Raw genomic sequence first — 18096 nt, forward strand, 5'->3', positions numbered from 1 at the left:
ACATATACCATATAGACATATACCATCACAGACTTTTCTGTAGACCTTCTCAATGTGTACAATAATTAGTACATTATTTTGATAAAACTCGTAGGGTTCAGGCTGCGTTTGCAATGTAAGCGGAAAAAATGTAATTATTTACGACATCACATTAGAAACCTCAAAAATAACAGTACTTCTCCACTATTTAATGGATGTTATTATACATATAAACCTTCCTCTTGAATCACTCTATCTATTAAAAAAAACCGCATCAAAATCCGTTGCGTAGTTTCAAAATTTTAAGCATACAAAGGGACATAGGGGCAGAGAAAGCGACTTTGTTTTATACTATGTAGTGATAGTGATATACCTTATCAGCCTGCGGATTCTTCGGCAGTTGTTCACCCCTTTCTAGAACTCGTTGCACCAACGGTTTCCGTCCCTGCAACTCTGCCCGCAATTTCGCATGCTTCTTTTGGGCTGTTTGAGCAGCATGCAGATCTTGAGGCAGGGCTGTGGAAGATGCAGCCGCCCTTCGCTCGTCGACCCATGCTATTTCGCCCGTCACTTCCGCTGCAAGTTTGTGTAGCCTACAAACAAATGTATGGAATAGATATTATAATATATTTCAAACAAATTGTTAGATTATTAGTATAATGGTCAGAGGCAGGAAGTTTGAGAATTTATTGTTATTTTTTTTTTCATTAAAACAATTATTTTACAATCTTTGCTTTATTTCTTCCTCCTAGAAAGATATTAGAGCCGCTCATATATTTCTAGGCCATACGTAATACCTTTTCAGAATACCTATTAAATGCGCCAAAACTTGTAATATACGATCACTTTTTGGTAAAGTATTCTTGTTCACAATGAGGTCATCATTGTGGACGAAGTGGTGGAAGTAAACGAATAGTTAAGATTTGAAAAAACAAATTTCGTAAAACTTAATATTATTTTCAAGATTCCATCTAGTGTGTACTATAAAAAAGATACAGGGGGTGTAGATTTTTTCGAATTTTAATAAGTATTAGTAAGGAAAGCCGATTTTCTTATGAAAAATGGAAAAAAATTATAACTCTGCGGGGGTTGAGCTGAATGACCTCCCGTAGAAATTTTTTTTGCAGCTGCTGACCATCTATTCCCTAGTTTCGTTTGATCCACGACTTTTTGCCCACCCTGTATATATATTTAAAAGTTATCATATTATTTAAGCTCACGAGAGCTGGAAAAACAAGAAAACAAAAGAAAATGCTAAAAAATAATACGAAAAATAAAGATATCAAGGTAATGGGCGAGGCATATAGTAAGATGCACAGATAAAAGATAAATAAAAGTGCGAAAAAAACGTTGCATAGAAGATAGATAAGACGGAACCGAATATAGAAAGAAAGCCATGGATGGAGAGAACTGAGGTTGGCATATGTGAGTGTTCTAAATAATTGTTTGGGTTGATTCCTCCTGCGTCACTCGTCCCGCAAAGGCCGGCAACGCAACCACCAAAAATGTGTGTCTATGAGCTGCGACGACTGCCCTTTTTGGGCGTCCTACTAAGATCGTATCAAACTTTACTCCCCTATATATGAATTGCATATTATTTAAAAAAGCTAAACATTAGCAAACTTAGTCATACTACAGTTGAATGAAATGAACTTACTGCAAACTACTCTCCAAGGCTCTCCTCCTCTCGACAGCTCTGGGTCTCAAAGAAGCACACGCGTTTTGCAAAGCAGAACAGTCCCTCTGAATAGCAGCGCTGTCAAAGTGGCCGCCGGAGACCAGATCTGCCCCTTGCACCGACAGGGCTTGTGCCCTTTGCTCCATCTGAGACAGCTCTTGCTCCAATGCCTATAAATCATTTTTAACATGGCTTCATATAATCATATAATAATAAATATTTTTTGAAATAAGTCTAATTGTTAATTTATTAATCATTTTTGCATGAAAATTAAATATGTTTTAATTCGATTAATCTAATTTATTTAATTTAAATAAGTATTGACGAGTGTTGATCAGTCCATTTTCAGCACAACGATAATACAATTTGAATGAAATAAGAATTTACCTAATAGATAATTAGACCAATTTGAATGATTGATAAGTATGTATTAATAAAGGTTTATAGGTATTTAAAAATTTATACTTGTGTCTATTTTTTTGTGTATTAAGAAGTATATACATAATTTGTTAATCTGTGTAATCTGTTTTGGCTTTGTGTATTGTATTAGTATTTTGTATAATAATAAGTATTAAGTAAGCTGTTAGATTACTTATAATAATAATAATTAGTTATTTATTTTTCTCCTATATAACATTAACAATAATAATTAATAATACAGTGACGGTATTGGGAGACTGGTTTCCAAACTAGGTAAGAAGCAAGCAAGTCATATAGTAGTAACAAAATGGAAGTTTGTAAGGGAGTGTGTATGCGAGTGTGTGTGTATTTGTGTGGGATAGTGGGTTAGTGAGTGTTAAAGGGGACATGACTAAGAACATATTATGTGAAAATTAATTTATTACATCTAGTAGAATTTCCGTTTGGTCACAGTTCAAAGTATAATTAAATAATTAAATAAATATGGACCTTGTCCAACTTGAGTATGATTTTTAACACCATTTAAGTCACATATAAAAAATAATGTAAAATCTATAGTTGCAATGTTTGTAGATATGAGAACACTCGACAAAATAATTTAGTTATTTGCTGAATACAGCTTTTACTTTCGTATAGTAGTATTTTAGTTATTCGTAGGTCTTCGCATATAATTTAATGTAAACAAAATATTGTAAAAGTGTGAAAAAGACCAATCTTCTTAAATGACGTACGCTGCGGAGACTATTGACAATAGAGCAAAGTGAGCTACAGTTTTATAGAAGACAATATCTACATATTTGATACGTTTTTGCATTTAAGTCAATTTACCAAGAAAAGCCTTAAGCTTGAAAATCGTGCTACGTCCCCGGGTGAAAAGCACAGCTTATATGTGTTATAATCGAAGACAAAATACCTGATGTTGATTCAGCAATCTCTTGCAGCTCCTCAGATCTGTGCCAATTTCTTCGCTATTCAACTCTCTCTCCAAATCAGCCAGACGAGCCTTGGCGTCTTCCACGGCACTGAAAATAATATAAACACTCACTAATCTTATATCTTTAAACGAGCAATTCTTGTATATATATATATATATGTATATTTATTTATATATATAATTGGAATCTCGGGATCGGCTCCCAACGAAATTTAGTATACGGGGGGATACGGGGGCGATAAATCGATCTAGCTAGGATATAAATATAAATGATAGAAAATAACAAAAAGGTGTTCGAGTAGTCCCAATTTAAACTGAAAAATAAATCTTCTTGACATCTATCGGCGAATAATAATCCTATTTTTTGTTTAAATTGATTTAACGACACAACAACACTAAAGCTATTCCAGCATATATAATCTATATTGTTCATATTTCATCATTTTATTAGTATGTAATTCGTACTTATATATAATTTCCAAAAACACAATTTATAAAAAAATCAAAATACCGAGCGAAGCTCGGCCATCCAGGTACTTGTAACATTAATAAGTTGTAACTAAACAGACTCGCGTTGACGTAAACAATATCACACTACGATCAAAACGCGTACACGCAACGCACACGTGTACGTGATTCAATGTGTGCGCTCGCGTACACTACTTCTGTGTAAGCTCATGGCAGCCCAATGGATGAAAATGGCGTCTACACTCCTGCGACAAGGCTCATCATCCCATGGGTACGTAAAAGCATTAATTATTACCCCACGAAAAAGGCCCGTAAGAAACCCAGACATCGAATCACGGTAGTTAACGGAAAATTAAAAGCCGACATACACGAAATCAGATTCATTTAGGATTCTGTTGCAGTGCCTCATGTTTTACCTGGGTTCACACTGATGATTTCGGGGCGATCCGCCAGAAAAACTTTTTACACAGAATTTGAGGCAGTAGGAACGGTATACTAGTTGGCTGGTCGCCTATACCGTTTATTTATTTATATCATTTTGAATTGATTTATCTTTGTTGTTGATATTGATACTAAAATTAGTCTTTAATATACATTATTATTATTAAATCAACATCTTACTAGACACATTAAGAGTATAGGCTACCTTGTAACAAATTGGATTAAGATATCCGATTAAGGGTCTGTTTCACAATGTCCGGATAAGTTCCAAATAAGCTATTTGTTACTTATTGGTAGGATAAACAGTATTTTTGCGTTTCACGACTGTCAGATAGCGCTATAGATCTTATTTGGAACTTTTATCTTTCGAATAATTTGTGTTGCATAGCTATTTGGCACTTTATTCATACATTGTGAAACAGGCCCTAAATATCCATTTGACAGATTTGTGGATAAAAAATACACATACGATGAACCATTTTATGACAACGAACTTGCGAATTCTTAAAAAATGGAAGTGGAATTACCGTCTATGCTGTCTCTGCTGCGAAGCCTGCCGCAATTTGCTGCCTTTGTCCCTTGAAGCTGCAACTAGCTGCTCCCAGCTGGTTTGCAGCTTGTCAAGCCGTTCCGAGATGTTTGCAGCACGGTTCGGGTCAGATTTTTGAAGGGACTGACCAATCTGAAATTTATATTTTGTTGTCATTTCCCTTAGCAGAAGCAACTCATGAAATATGTGAGACAGTTGTGTGAAAAAGATATGAGAACTTACAGCAGCGCAGCCCTCACTGTAGTTAAGATATAAAATTGTATTTTAAATATTTTCTTGTTTATGAATAAATTTTACTATTTAGAACTTCAAAAAATACTTTTAAATTTACATTTACTGATACATCTCAAATCAAGGGCTTAAGAAGAAGAACTGGTGATAAACTCTACGTTACTGTTTTAAATCGCCAAGGTAAAAAAAAATGTGAGTACATGCAACCATTACAAATATTTTCCTTCTTTTTCTTAAGCAGTAAATAACTGTCTTCTAGTGGAGCGCTTTTTTCGAAATGACATAAAAAACGAGTTTAACATATAGTACAGACCAGAGCTGTAACCCAAGTTCTGTCATCTAGAGCAAACTACCCAGTAAGATATTAAATAACTTAACGATAGTCCAAATAAAAGGTTGAAAAACCACTTTTATTTGCGTTTGTCTTCTTGTTTTACATTATTCATCAACACGCTGTCTTTCCGTCAGACCGATTGTTAAACGTTATCAACCCTGTTTTATTTAAATGAAAATGCTAGCGACTTGGTTGAATATTAATCTTTAATTAACTGTCTAGATATTCAATTAACTCTTATTTATATATTTAACTGCGACATATATACGGTTTCCTCATGTAACCAGGAAAAAAAACCATTGGCGCTACAACCTCTTTAGGTCTTGGCCCCAGATTTCTGAATCTGTTTCATGATCATTTTTAAATCTAATTAATAGGCAAGAAGGTGATCAGCCTCCAGTGCCTGACACACGTCGTCGTATTTTTGGGTCTAAGACATGTCGGTTTCCTCACGATGTTATCCTTCACCGTTCAAGCAAATATTAAATAAAGTATTGCTGCACAGCCGGGGATCGAACCTACGAACTCAGGTATGAGAGTCGCACGCTGAAGCCACTACGCCAACATTGCTTCCTAACGTAACATATTATGATTTTCTTATAATATTCTACATAATAAGAAAATCTTTATCAGTAAGGCAGGTTACATAAGTATGGGAATACGACACATGGTGAATCAATACTTACACTTTCAACGTTCCTTAGTTGCTTTTCATTGGCTTGCAATTCTCTTTCAAACGCTTCGTGCTTCTGTAACTTCCGCTCCAAATTGGCCAGTTCCCTTTAATAACAGAAATTCATTGTGTTTTCAATTATATTTTCCACCTCAAAAAGAGAGATGTCAAGAAGTACTTGAAAAAGTGGGAAGACTCTGATTTTGTTTAAGTTGTAATTTTAAATTCTAAGTTATATTTTTTTTTAAATGTTAAATTTCCGTTTAAGTTAGTTTTTTTAAGTTAAGTTGTTTTCTGTTTTATATACATAAATTGTTTATCTATGTAATCTGTTTTGGCTTTCTGTTTGTCTTAGTGTTTTGTATTATAAAGCTATATAAGCTGTAAGATTACTTATAATTGAATAAATAAATAAATATTTTACTTTTATTTTGGGATGCATCAGATAATTTGGGTTTGCCGATAGGTATATCGGTATCGGCCATATTTTAATTGCCGAAACACGATACCTTTCAAATTTCGCGCTTTAAAAAAATAGTATAAACGCACATTTTGTTTGATCTAGTGCGTTGCAAACATCACTATCATTACCCCTCCCAACCGCTTATATATTCCATTTCGCTAGACACTATTTATTGGTTTTATTTTAGTCTAGTCTATGCATATGTTTATAATTCCCACGACTGTGTCTATTTTGTTTTTTTTTTGTTTTTAGTACATTTATCTTAAACATTGCAATGTATGTTTAACATAAAACCGTTTAACTTAAAAAGTTTTTTTACCTATTTTTATTTCAATACTAAATTTAATAAAATACAGAATTACAAAAATCTCAATGTCTTGAAAGTGGTTAATATTCAGACTTAAACAAGTGGGTTTTGCGAACTCTTTCGTTAAAACGGAAGATATACATATATATGATATTTTTTTGTTATTTAAATATTTTAATAATGTTTACCTATAGCTTTGATCGTTGGCTGTTTGTGTTTTGTCTTGTATCCACGCTTGCAGTTCTTCGGTGGACGCTACAAACTGAAAAAAAATACAGTCTCAAACATTTGCTGCCACGAATCTGGGTGTGTGTTAGCTGCTTCGAATGGACCGATTGTAATGAGTTTTTCAAGAAAAATGACCGCAATTCCTAGCGACGATAAAGAGATTTACACATAATTCTTAAAAGGCAGGCAACGCACTCGCGAGCCCTCTGGCATTGAGAGTGTCGATGGGCGGCGGTATCACTTAACATCAGGTGAGCCTCCTGCCCGTTTGCCTGTTCTATAAAAAAAACATATTGTGTATTTCCTTTTTAGATAAGCTTTTGAACACATGGTACCAACACTCGAATGTTGTCGAGGGTAGCTTAAATATTTTGTATTAGATAAATATCATGCGCAAGGTTCTAATTTATTAGTGCCAAAAACATTTTAAAGAAAGATTTGTTACTTTGTGTGTTGATAAACTATATTCACCAATGCTACGTTATCAAAGAGTAACATATATCAACAAATAGTAATGGAATATCAAGGAAAAAATTGTTTCCTTTCAAGATCTACAGATTTTTCATCGATTAATTAAAACAATTATTTTTGCTAGATAGTCAATATAAGCTTTGGGCTAAACTAATATTAGCGAAGATATATTTAGTTCTCTTCCCTAAAAAGTGAATCATAATAATCAGTGGCGCTACAACTTCTTTAGGTCCTGGCCTCAGATTTCTGAATATGTTTCATGATCATTTTTTTTAATCTAATAGGCAAGTAGGTGATCAGCCTCCAGTGCCTGACACACGTCGTCGACTTTTTGGGTCTAAGACATGTCGGTTTCCTCACGATGTTTTCCTTCACCGTTCGAGCAAATGATAAATGCGCACATAAAACTCCATTGGTGCACAACCGGGGATCGAACCTACGATCTCGGGTATGAGAGTCGCACGCTGAAGCCACTAGGCCAACACTGCTCTGAAAGTGAATTATATGTACCTGTTGATGGGCCAAGTTAGCTAAAAGCGCCCGTCTTCTCTCTGCTAGAGCGTGACGAACTTTCTCTCTACGTTGGAGAACAGCGGCACGACGGGCTAGTATACTGAAAAATAATAATTTGTTTATCAATAGTCCCCGGCTTCTTTAAGGAGACTTCGTAAAAATTATCGAAGTATATAAATGTAGTTATTTATCAATGTTTATAGTTTTATGTAAATTGACTGAATATAATGATTATTATTGAAGAGTTGTATGGCGTCCATGCGTTGGGTTGTCTCTCTCCCTAAAATATGGCGACGGGGCCGATGGCTGACCATGCGTCATACTCGTGAACGGGTGCTACTTATGGTGACGGGTCGTACTTGAATTTGTGTATGCGGTGATATTAGTTGTTTCTACTTTGTATTTGCGTGTTGTTCTCACGAGTACGTAAGTGCGTGCTCCTATTTCACCATGCCTCCTGCTGATAGAGGACAAATCTTTGTTTATAATTTATTTTATTATTCCTGATTACTCAGGATGTCATATGGAACATGGTGTAATGGTTGCAGCTCCTTACAAACGCGTAAAAAAACTTGGCGATTAAAAAGAGTGGCGGAGAGTTTATTGCCAGTTCTTCTCTTCCGTTCTACGCCCTTCATTTGAGAACTGGCAGTAAATGTAAAATTAGAAGCATTTAATGTAAAAATCGTAATAACATTTTAGTTCCTAGCGCCACCTAGTGACGTTTCATTGTCGTATTGTCGTCTTTATGTTATAGTAAAATGTTGATTACTTCTGATGAAATTATAACCCACGCAAGCAGTTTAATTTAAATAAATCCTGATAGAATGTAAAATGTCTAAAAAACATTCCTCTTAAAACACGTACGTTTCAATAGCATTTAACTTAAATGCTAATTAAGTGATAATAATACAATATGAATTACAGGGAGGTATTAAAAGTACAATCATAAAAACGTTTTCGAGACATTTGTGGACACACACATATTTAAAAAAATACGTGAATATTAAATTCCAGCAAAACCTATTATACGTTGATGACTTACTGTTCAGTCGCGTAATGTTCCGGCTTCTGGGTCGCAAGCGCATTCGCACGTTGAGCGAACGCGCTCACTCGTTCGTCTTGCGCGGCCAAACGAGACTCCGCCTCTTCTTGACGTTTCACTAACGTCTCAGCTTCGTCTACTGATGACTGGATGGAAAATGGGTCATAAGGAAATATCTAGTAAATGTTTGTTATCGCTCTTAATATACAAATAAAGACACTGCTTGTGGTACAAAAGATGGAGATGGAGTGGGAGACCAAAAAGATGTCACCAAAAAACGGCCAGCACACGACGATTTTAACCATATACGGGCATCGAGGTTTTGGATATTTTCGACTAAAACTTCACACCCACAAAATTTCCACCTATTCTGATCAAATTCCGCAAATTCACTGGGTGCCAATGCTTAGGCAGACCGTTGAGAACTTTTTACAGTAACTCTGTAAGTCGATATACAAGTAAAATAAATGTTTGTTTATACAATATTTTATGCAAGAATAAATGATTCAACTCACCCCGTACTCCTGGTAGTCCAAGAAGGCTTCATGAGCTCCGCTGGAGGCGTCAATTTGATCTGCCTCACGATTGAAGCTCTGAAGTTGTAACAGCTGCTTCAGATACTGGTCTTTCTCTTGCCATTCTGAAATAATCGTTCTTTTACTCCTGAACCCAATAATTAATACACAATCTCAGATTGAAAGCAATCTGACTGTGACAGTCGATCGATCTGCTATCTGCATCTCAATAACCAAACCCAACGAAGACAATCCATTTTTGGCGACGGATAGAATGAAATCTCTTCGCTCTTTACACTCATATTTGATAATCAATATAAACCAAATAAAGTAAAAAAACCGTACAAATTATATTAAAATATGCATGTTCATGTTTAAAACATATGAAATAGATTTTTAATTATTTTAAAAACTGGTGTTAGTTAAAATATAACAAAGGTCTGTCCACGTACACCAATCCGACCTATCATGGATAGCTTGTATCGACAGATGGCTATTACAATCGGTTGATTAGTTATTGGCACATTTTTATCAAAATTTGGATTAACAAGTCTATCTCTTGTAGTCAAAATGGATTGAGATAGGTTAGTTCGTTTATTTTTTTTCAGTGATAATCTAACAGTTGGATGAACTTGACATAGACTCGGTTCTGGGACCCAAAATTTAACTTAAAAATATAACGTACCTCTATGTACAGCTTTTTGTTCGCCTTCCAACTGTTGGATCCTGTCCCTCACGTCTGTCAATGAAGGGTTATTACCCAACAACTGTTTGCCGAGACCAATCACTTCTTTGAACCTAAAAATTGAAATAGGATTCAAACATTTGTCAAAAGATTCCAATTAAAATAACAGATTACTCCAATGCAGAAGTCCCTAAGGCTAATAAGTTTTTTTAATGGCAATACTTACTCGTCATCGTGTGCTTTGATATCGTCTTGTAACTCCTGGTGGTGTTTCACAAGGGCCTCTGCCGTGGCCACATCTTTAGCTGTGACATCGGAGGCCACTTGTTCGCGTACTTTCTGAAATTTATAAAAAATATTATAAGTATAACCTGTATGTATATTATGTTGGAATTAGATAATGTAATTTACTATAGTACGGACGCGGAGCACGAAGAATTTCGTACAATGACCTTTGGGCCTACTGCCAGTGGTTAAAAACATTTTTTTTATAAGTACGAATATTAAAAACGGTAGTTTTGATTTTTAATTTAGACTAAACGGCTTGATGGATTTATAAAAAGGAAAAGTTATGATTGCGACTAAGATTTGGTAAAAAAAACAGAAATACTCTTAAAAAAAAACATTTAATTTTAGTCAGAGGCATCTATTTTTGATGAACTATCAGATGTTTCGCCAGATACGTTACTACTTATATACTATACTATAACATATATACTACTTATAACAAAACAAACCAAAGTACATGTGCACCACCGCATGTCTTTATGGTTATGACTAAAAGGTTTACAATCTCTGAATACGGCGATCACTGCATCTGTGTGAGCGAAACGGCAATATGTTTATGCGCGAGTGACAAAGACATAAGATGAGGGGTCATTCTACGAAATTCTTCGTGCTCCGCGTCCGTACTATATCAAAAAATCCATAAAATAAATATGTTGCAATCCGAGTTTCAACAAAACCAGTTCTGTTGTTTTTGACATATCCATGTAATTCTGGATCGCAGTGGTATTATTATTATTTTGATATATTATAGATGACCTGTGGCCCGTATTACCTCGACCCAATCCTGCAGTTGAGCACTGCTGTTTCCAAATATCTGATGCCCAACAGCACTTTCCAAACGACTTCGCCTCTCCGCCGCTTGGGCATGACACCTCACCCACATGCTCTCAATCTCTTTCTGACGACCTTCTACGTTTGTACGCTCCGTTGGATATTGAGACTTTACCCTAAAGAGAAAACAAAGTTTTTAGACGGAGTAACAGATGCTCAGACCACGACTTCTCTAAGGTCCTATTTCTCAAAGCATGGTATACATACACTCTCAAAACAGAGACCGAATATATACAATGACTGAATATATACATTTTTTTTATATATTGGGAGACTGGTTTCCAAACTAGGTAAGAACCTGTGATATGGATAACCAGGCTTCCATTACATAGCAAGTCAGATGGAGTAGTAACAAAAAGTACATACATAAAATGGGTAGGTAAACAAATTTAAAGTTTTAATGAGGAAAAAAAAACAAAACAAAGTAGTCAACTTGTTAGTTTGTTTTAACACAAAACCCATACTTTACTTCATGTTTAGTAGTCTTTCTCTATTACAAACAAAATTTTTGTAATCAGCTTACAAAACTAATCTTTGGAGGTGCCGAAATTACTAAGAAGGTAAGATAATAAAGCTAAGGTCATAAAAAGCCATCTTTCCTTTGTTATTATTAATTTAATAAACGCCTGTGCCATTATTCTTAGATTACATTTCCTGTACGTCTCAATATAACGCATCCTTCGTACGCTGTTATTGCAGCGTATACGCATAACATAATTTCGCCCCGAAATATGTTCCATGTTTGGCACCGTATTCAATTTTACTTACGAATCAGCCAACAATGTGACAGTATGGACTTTCTCCCTGAGCGGTTCCAATTCCCTCTCCAGCTGCGCGTGTCTCCTCTGCAAGGCCTGCACCGTTCTGAGATCTGCGGCCGGAGCCGACGCTATCTCCAGCTGTTGCTCCTTCTCACACATCCAGTCCAAGGCTTCATCGCAAGTTCGATTGAAGAGTTCCACGCTAGAATGTTAAGTATGGCATTTTTATTTCTGTTTTACCAGGAATCCAGGAATCTACCTGGTAAAACAGAGTGGTTGGAGGTTTCCAACTCACATTTCTATATAATCAAGAAGATACAGATTTAATTTATCTATAACAATAGGCTGACGCAAACTTACCTAGAAGCCCCTTCCAAACTCTTCTCCTTCTGCTGCTTGAGTCGCAGCAGTCTCTCCCACTGCTGCCTCAACTGCTGTTTTCTGGCGGTGGCCTTCGCCGCCTGACTGTGCTTCGCCGCCACCAGCTCTTCAGCTGCGGCATCGATGCGTTCCAGACGCTTCGAAGCCGCCGAGAGGTCAGTTACGAATTTCTGAAAATTATTCAATATTTTAATTATAAATAATTAATATCTTATATCTTCAAACGAGCAATTCTTGTATATATATATAATTGGAATCTCGGGATCGGCTCCAATGATTTTCATGAAATTTAGTATACGGGGGGTTTCGAGGGTGATAAATCCATCTAGCTAGGAATAAATGATAGGAAATAACAAAAAGGTGGTGTTTGAGTAGTCCCAATTTAAACTGCAAAATGAATCTTCCTGACATCTATCGGCGAATAATAATACTATTTTTTTAAATTGCTTTAACTACACAACAACACTAAAGATATTCCAGCATATATAATCTATATTGTTCATATTTCATCATTTTATTAGTATGTAATTCGTACTTATATATAATTTCCAAAAACACAATTTATAAAAAAATAAAAATACCGAGCAAAGCTCGGCCATCCAAATACTCATATAATAGCGGAAACAGTAATTGGTTATCTCTCTATTTATCTATATCTATCTCTTATACTTTCTGTCTTACCTCATACTTCCTCTTAGCATTCTCAACGCTGTCGTCCTTGTCATCAGTTCTCAGCATCTTCTCTTTCTCTTTCATCCATTTGTCGAAGTCGTCACACTCCGCGAAGAAGCTGTATAGCTTGATGGCGTCTTCTAGTTGCGCACGTCTGGCCTCCGAGAGTTGAAGTAATTCCGCTAAAAAATTATTATAATTTCAGTAATATTAAAGCTATTTTACTAATTTATATAAGTCTCTGTCGATGGACAAGATATAAAAATAACCATTTGCCGATAAAAATAAGGGCCTGTTTCACAATGTCCGGATAAGTTCCAAATAAGCTATTTGTTACTTATTGGTATGATAAATAGTATTTTTGCGTTTCACGACTGTCAGATAGGGCTATACGTCATGAAATTCGAAGTATCTTATTGGGAACTTTTAACTTTCGAATAATTTATGTGTTGCTATTTGGCACTTTATCCATACATTGTGAAACAGGCCCTAAGTATAATAAATATTATGTGCCTTAGAAAATTAACTATATTGTTAGTTATAAGATTAAGGCATATAAGTATAGTTTTTTAATGTTTGTATGTAGGATAATTGGTGTGAGTATTATTTTGGCGTTCTGTCGAATTAGTAGTAACTGTTAAGGTAGAATAATGTAGTGGCATAAATAAATAAATAAACATTAAAATTTTGATTTATTTATTTTAATATTAAAGTGTACATATTAAATTACTTTTGGAACGAAGTTTCTCATCGCGAATTGCGAAAGGGGGCTAGACTCTCTCTCTCTCTGTCTGTCTCTCTCTCTCTCTCTCTCTCCCCCTCATAGAAAGCAAGCTAGTTATTTTCGTTTCGTCTTTCTATTTCGCATTGAACAGTGTGTTGACTGCATATGCAGTTTTTTCAAGACATTTAAATAAAATAGAATCCCAAACATATGTTTCCTACTTCAGTTACCACAAGCCAATTATTACTACAATTGAGCCTAATGATTAAGTTTATATTATATTATGTTTGGTAATAATAAAAAAATATTATTACAACTTAAATAATAAAATTTCATTACAATTCCTTTACTAATTAATCGAAAGGAACTTCGTTCCATCCGGGTGTTCCTTGACACCTCTCAGTAAGCAAACATTTTATTTTTTTTAGAATCTAAATGTTCATGAAACAGATTCAGAAATCTGAAGCCAAGACCTAAAGAGGTTGTAGCGCCACTGATTTATTTTTAATTTTTAAAATCTTAAGACCGCTCCGTCTATGGGGCTACATAAATTTTTTTTTAAACTTTAAGTGTTAAACAAAATACAATTACCATAATGGGCGTCTATATGGTTCATCCGTTCGCCCACGGGTGGGACAGGTGGTGCTTGGTGAACTGTTCCACGTCTTCGGGCTGGTACGTTCCGTCTTACAGGCACAACTTGCTTCACCAGAACAGTCTTCTTGACCCGTTGGACTGTGCGTACCTTCTCTGGGCGGCGAACTTGGACCTGGAGATATTATATAATTTCATGCTTAATACAGAAAAATAAAGGTCCTCTAAAGTATAAATTTTCTTAGGGAATAATTCAGACTGACTGTATGTATGAATTATGATTCCCGTATGACAATATAGGAATTTGTCTGAAGGCACGTACGTACGTACGCATGTACGTACTTAGGGTTAAGTTACGAAACTGAATAGCATCCATAAAGTTCCAACAAGTTACTAGAGTTCATGTAATATCTATGTAGGCCATTCTATACTATAGTATATAGTCCTGTGGCAGACATAAAATAATAAAACATCGGATTTAGAATATATTACGTTGAAAATCAACCGTCCACATATGTGTGTATGTATTGCAATAATATATGTGTATTTATTCAAATATATTTTAAAATTGATAAGTTATATATTATAAGATAAATTGAGAGCAGTGTTGGCCTAGTGGCTTCAGCGTGCGACTCTCATACCTGAGGTCGTAAGTTCGATCCCCGGCTGTACAACAATGGAATTTCTTTCTATGTGCGCATTTAACATTTGCTCGAACGGTAAAGAAAAAACATCGTGAGGAAACTGACATGTCTCAGACCCAAAAAGTCGACGACGATAATGAAACAGATTCAGAAATCTGAGGCCAAGACCTAAAGAGGTTGTAAGCGCCACTGATTTATTTATTTTTATATTTTAAAAATTGCCGAGTTTCATATCGTACAACAGCATAAAGCAGTTTTGAAAGTACTCACCGGTACAAGTCTAGGTTCGATCTCGCGTACGTAGTTTGCGGGCACGAAACCGTCCGTACGGTCCGCTTTACGTACAGACCACCAGTCGGGGTTTGTTTTATTCATTAAGAACATCACCTCGCCTTTCGCCATTGATATACCTTGACCCGTGAACGCGTATAATGCTTTCACCTGTAATTAAAACATTGAAACAATTATAAAACAAAACAAAAATACGTGTATGATTTCAATTCGGTAAGTTTTTGAAAACTGCACAGTTCCAAATACGCTATGCGCTTGCTTTTTCTTACATTAGAGAAAGAATTGCTTATTCGTATAGGCAGCGGCACGTAAGTCTAGCGCTGGCCGATACGTGGAGGGGATTGCTGCGCATGTGTACTGTGGTGCGGGGGCCGGAATGCGACTGGAGAGCCAATCGACGCTCTTCATTCCGCTAGCCCCTCAGGTACCTTATTTTTTACTTCTGCGCAATAACGGTCAGCGCTAGAGTTTCGTGCCGCTACTTGTACGTAAGAGGAAGTTGATTAGTCTAGTAATGATGTTGTTTTGTATACAAATAAAAATCATTTATTCATGTAGGTAACACAAAAAAAATACATTGATTGTTTCTAATTTTACATTTACTGCCAGTTCTAGAATCAAGAGCGATTGGAAGAGCTATATAGATAAATTTGGAACTAAACAGAATCACACATCGTTTCAATACGTGAAGTACAGACAAATTCTAACTTTTTGACGTACAAATACTTGACAAACTTCGTATCACTCGTTCTACTCAGCAATAAAATATTTGAACTTTTTTTTTAAATTCTACTTTTTCTTCTGATTTTTTTACGAGAAGAATAAACCTTTAAATTGTAGGCGTAAGAACGTACCTGTGGAACACTTCTCTCCTCCGTGACAGTTCTGTGTTCCAGTCTCTCAACTGGCTCTTCCTCCCATACCTCAGTGGGTACAAGCCTAGTCTCACTTCCCCACTCCTCTTCACTCTCAGCTGCACCGCTGGATTCTACTTCTGTTGGGAGCTGGAAAGAAATGCATAATTACTAAGTTGATAATTATTATGTGTCCAATCATGTTGCATTGAAATACCATAGACTAGGAGTATCCACAATTTTTTTTTTCTTTAATATTTTCACAACTCTCGGAGATTAGACATATAAAGTTTTATATTCCATTTGCAAACCGATTAACATGAAATAAAAAGAGTCATATTCTAAGAAATTATACATACACTAGCTGACCTGGCAAACGTCGTTTTGCCATGTATACCTATAATTTATAATACAAAATAGGGGTTGATCGTAAAGGGTTGAAAATTCAAGATTATATGTATTTATTTTGCTGTATCATTAAACAATTAAAACCATTTTTTTTTATCTGAAATTTAAAAAAAAATTAGGGGTGAATTACCCTTAACATTTAGGGTGATGAAAAATAGATGTTGTCCGATTCTCAGACCTACCCAATATGCACAAATTTCATGAGAATCGGGAAAGCCGTTACGGAGGATTTTAACCACAAACACCGCGACACGAGAATTTTATATCACTACATAGTATAAAACAAAGTCGCTTTCTCTGTCCCTATGTCCCTTTGTATGCTTAAATCTTTGAAACTACGCAACGGATTTTCATGCGGTTTTTTTAATAGATAGAGTGATTCAAGAGAAAGGTTTATATGTATAACCACAACATATAGATCTATACAGCCCATTACAGCTTATTTAGCAGCGATCGAACGCGTATATTATCGGAGTTTTCCAGCGACGGAAATAACAATACATAATAAAAACCTGCTTTTCATCAGCATTGCATCCGTGCGAAGCTGGGGCGGGTCACTAGTATAAGATATTTTAACCTTCATACCTGTAGTGTATGTATCCCCGCAGCCTTCAGCCTGTCAGCCGACGCCCTAAGCGCTTCAAGCTCTTCACGATACGCCCGAAGTTCGTCATGGACAATCTTCTGTCGGGCCAAAAGCGCTGCAGCGCCGGGGGCGTCCACTCCGCAGTCGTCGCTCGCAACTAGTGCACGTTTTTCCTTCATCCATGATTCGGCTTCATTGGCGTCTCCATAGAACTAACAAATAATAAACGGTTAGACAATGATGATGACATTATGATTTCCTGTTCCATCATCTCTATATAAAATCTGCACAAAAGATTTTTTTTTTATTAACACTTCGTTGCATTACAAAAAAAAATTGATTCATTGGCGTCTCCATAGAACTAACAAATAATAAACGGTAAGACAATGATGTAAGACAAGATCTCCTGTTTCATCAGCTCTATATAAAATCTGCACAAAAGATTTTTTTTTTATTAACACTTCGTTGCATTACAAAAAAAAATTGATTCATTGGCGTCTCCATAGAACTAACAAATAATAAACGGTAAGACAATGATGTAAGACAAGATCTCCTGTTTCATCAGCTCTATATAAAATCTGCACAAAAGATTTTTTTTTTATTAACACTTCGTTGCATTACAAAAAAAAATTGATTCATTGGCGTCTCCATAGAACTAACAAATAATAAACGGTAAGACAAGATCTCCTGTTTCATCAGCTCTATATAAAATCTGCACAAAAGATTTTTTTTTTATTTAACACTTCGTTGCATTACAAAAAAAAATTGATTCATTGGCGTCTCCATAGAACTAACAAATAATAAACGGTTAGACAATGATGTAAGACAAGATCTCCTGTTTCATCAGCTCTATATAAAATCTGCACAAAAGATTTTTTTTTTATTAACACTTCGTTGCATTACAAAAAAAAATTGATTCATTGGCGTCTCCATAGAACTAACAAATAATAAACGGTAAGACAATGATGTAAGACAAGATCTCCTGTTTCATCAGCTCTATATAAAATCTGCACAAAAGATTTTTTTTTTATTAACACTTCGTTGCATTACAAAAAAAAATTGATTCATTGGCGTCTCCATAGAACTAACAAATAATAAACGGTTAGACAATGATGTAAGACAAGATC

The 18096-nt window shown here is 35.4% G+C and overlaps 1 protein-coding gene across 7 annotated transcripts in view; it reads right to left on the bottom strand.

The window, feature by feature from the left end:
• LOC111004088 (spectrin beta chain, non-erythrocytic 1) overlaps nucleotides 1-18096 on the bottom strand; it is a 98637-nt gene that overhangs the window by 42421 nt on the left and 38120 nt on the right. For all 7 annotated transcript variants that reach the window (XM_045633838.1, XM_045633839.1, XM_045633833.1 and 4 more), the window contains 19 exons: nucleotides 16969-17181; nucleotides 15976-16125; nucleotides 15101-15271; nucleotides 14184-14361; nucleotides 12878-13050; nucleotides 12176-12366; nucleotides 11823-12017; nucleotides 10996-11170; nucleotides 10162-10274; nucleotides 9936-10048; nucleotides 9251-9375; nucleotides 8736-8881; nucleotides 7688-7790; nucleotides 6667-6740; nucleotides 5722-5815; nucleotides 4448-4602; nucleotides 2991-3099; nucleotides 1637-1827; nucleotides 353-572 (listed from right to left, as the gene is read on the bottom strand). In XM_045633838.1, the coding sequence (XP_045489794.1) occupies nucleotides 353-572; nucleotides 1637-1827; nucleotides 2991-3099; nucleotides 4448-4602; nucleotides 5722-5815; nucleotides 6667-6740; nucleotides 7688-7790; nucleotides 8736-8881; nucleotides 9251-9375; nucleotides 9936-10048; nucleotides 10162-10274; nucleotides 10996-11170; nucleotides 11823-12017; nucleotides 12176-12366; nucleotides 12878-13050; nucleotides 14184-14361; nucleotides 15101-15271; nucleotides 15976-16125; nucleotides 16969-17181 (2889 nt within the window). The remainder of the gene's footprint in view (nucleotides 1-352; nucleotides 573-1636; nucleotides 1828-2990; nucleotides 3100-4447; nucleotides 4603-5721; nucleotides 5816-6666; nucleotides 6741-7687; nucleotides 7791-8735; nucleotides 8882-9250; nucleotides 9376-9935; nucleotides 10049-10161; nucleotides 10275-10995; nucleotides 11171-11822; nucleotides 12018-12175; nucleotides 12367-12877; nucleotides 13051-14183; nucleotides 14362-15100; nucleotides 15272-15975; nucleotides 16126-16968; nucleotides 17182-18096) is intronic.

Source organism: Pieris rapae, chromosome 24, assembly GCF_905147795.1.
Source record: "Pieris rapae chromosome 24, ilPieRapa1.1, whole genome shotgun sequence".
In the NCBI taxonomy this organism is placed as follows: Eukaryota; Metazoa; Arthropoda; class Insecta; order Lepidoptera; family Pieridae; genus Pieris; species Pieris rapae.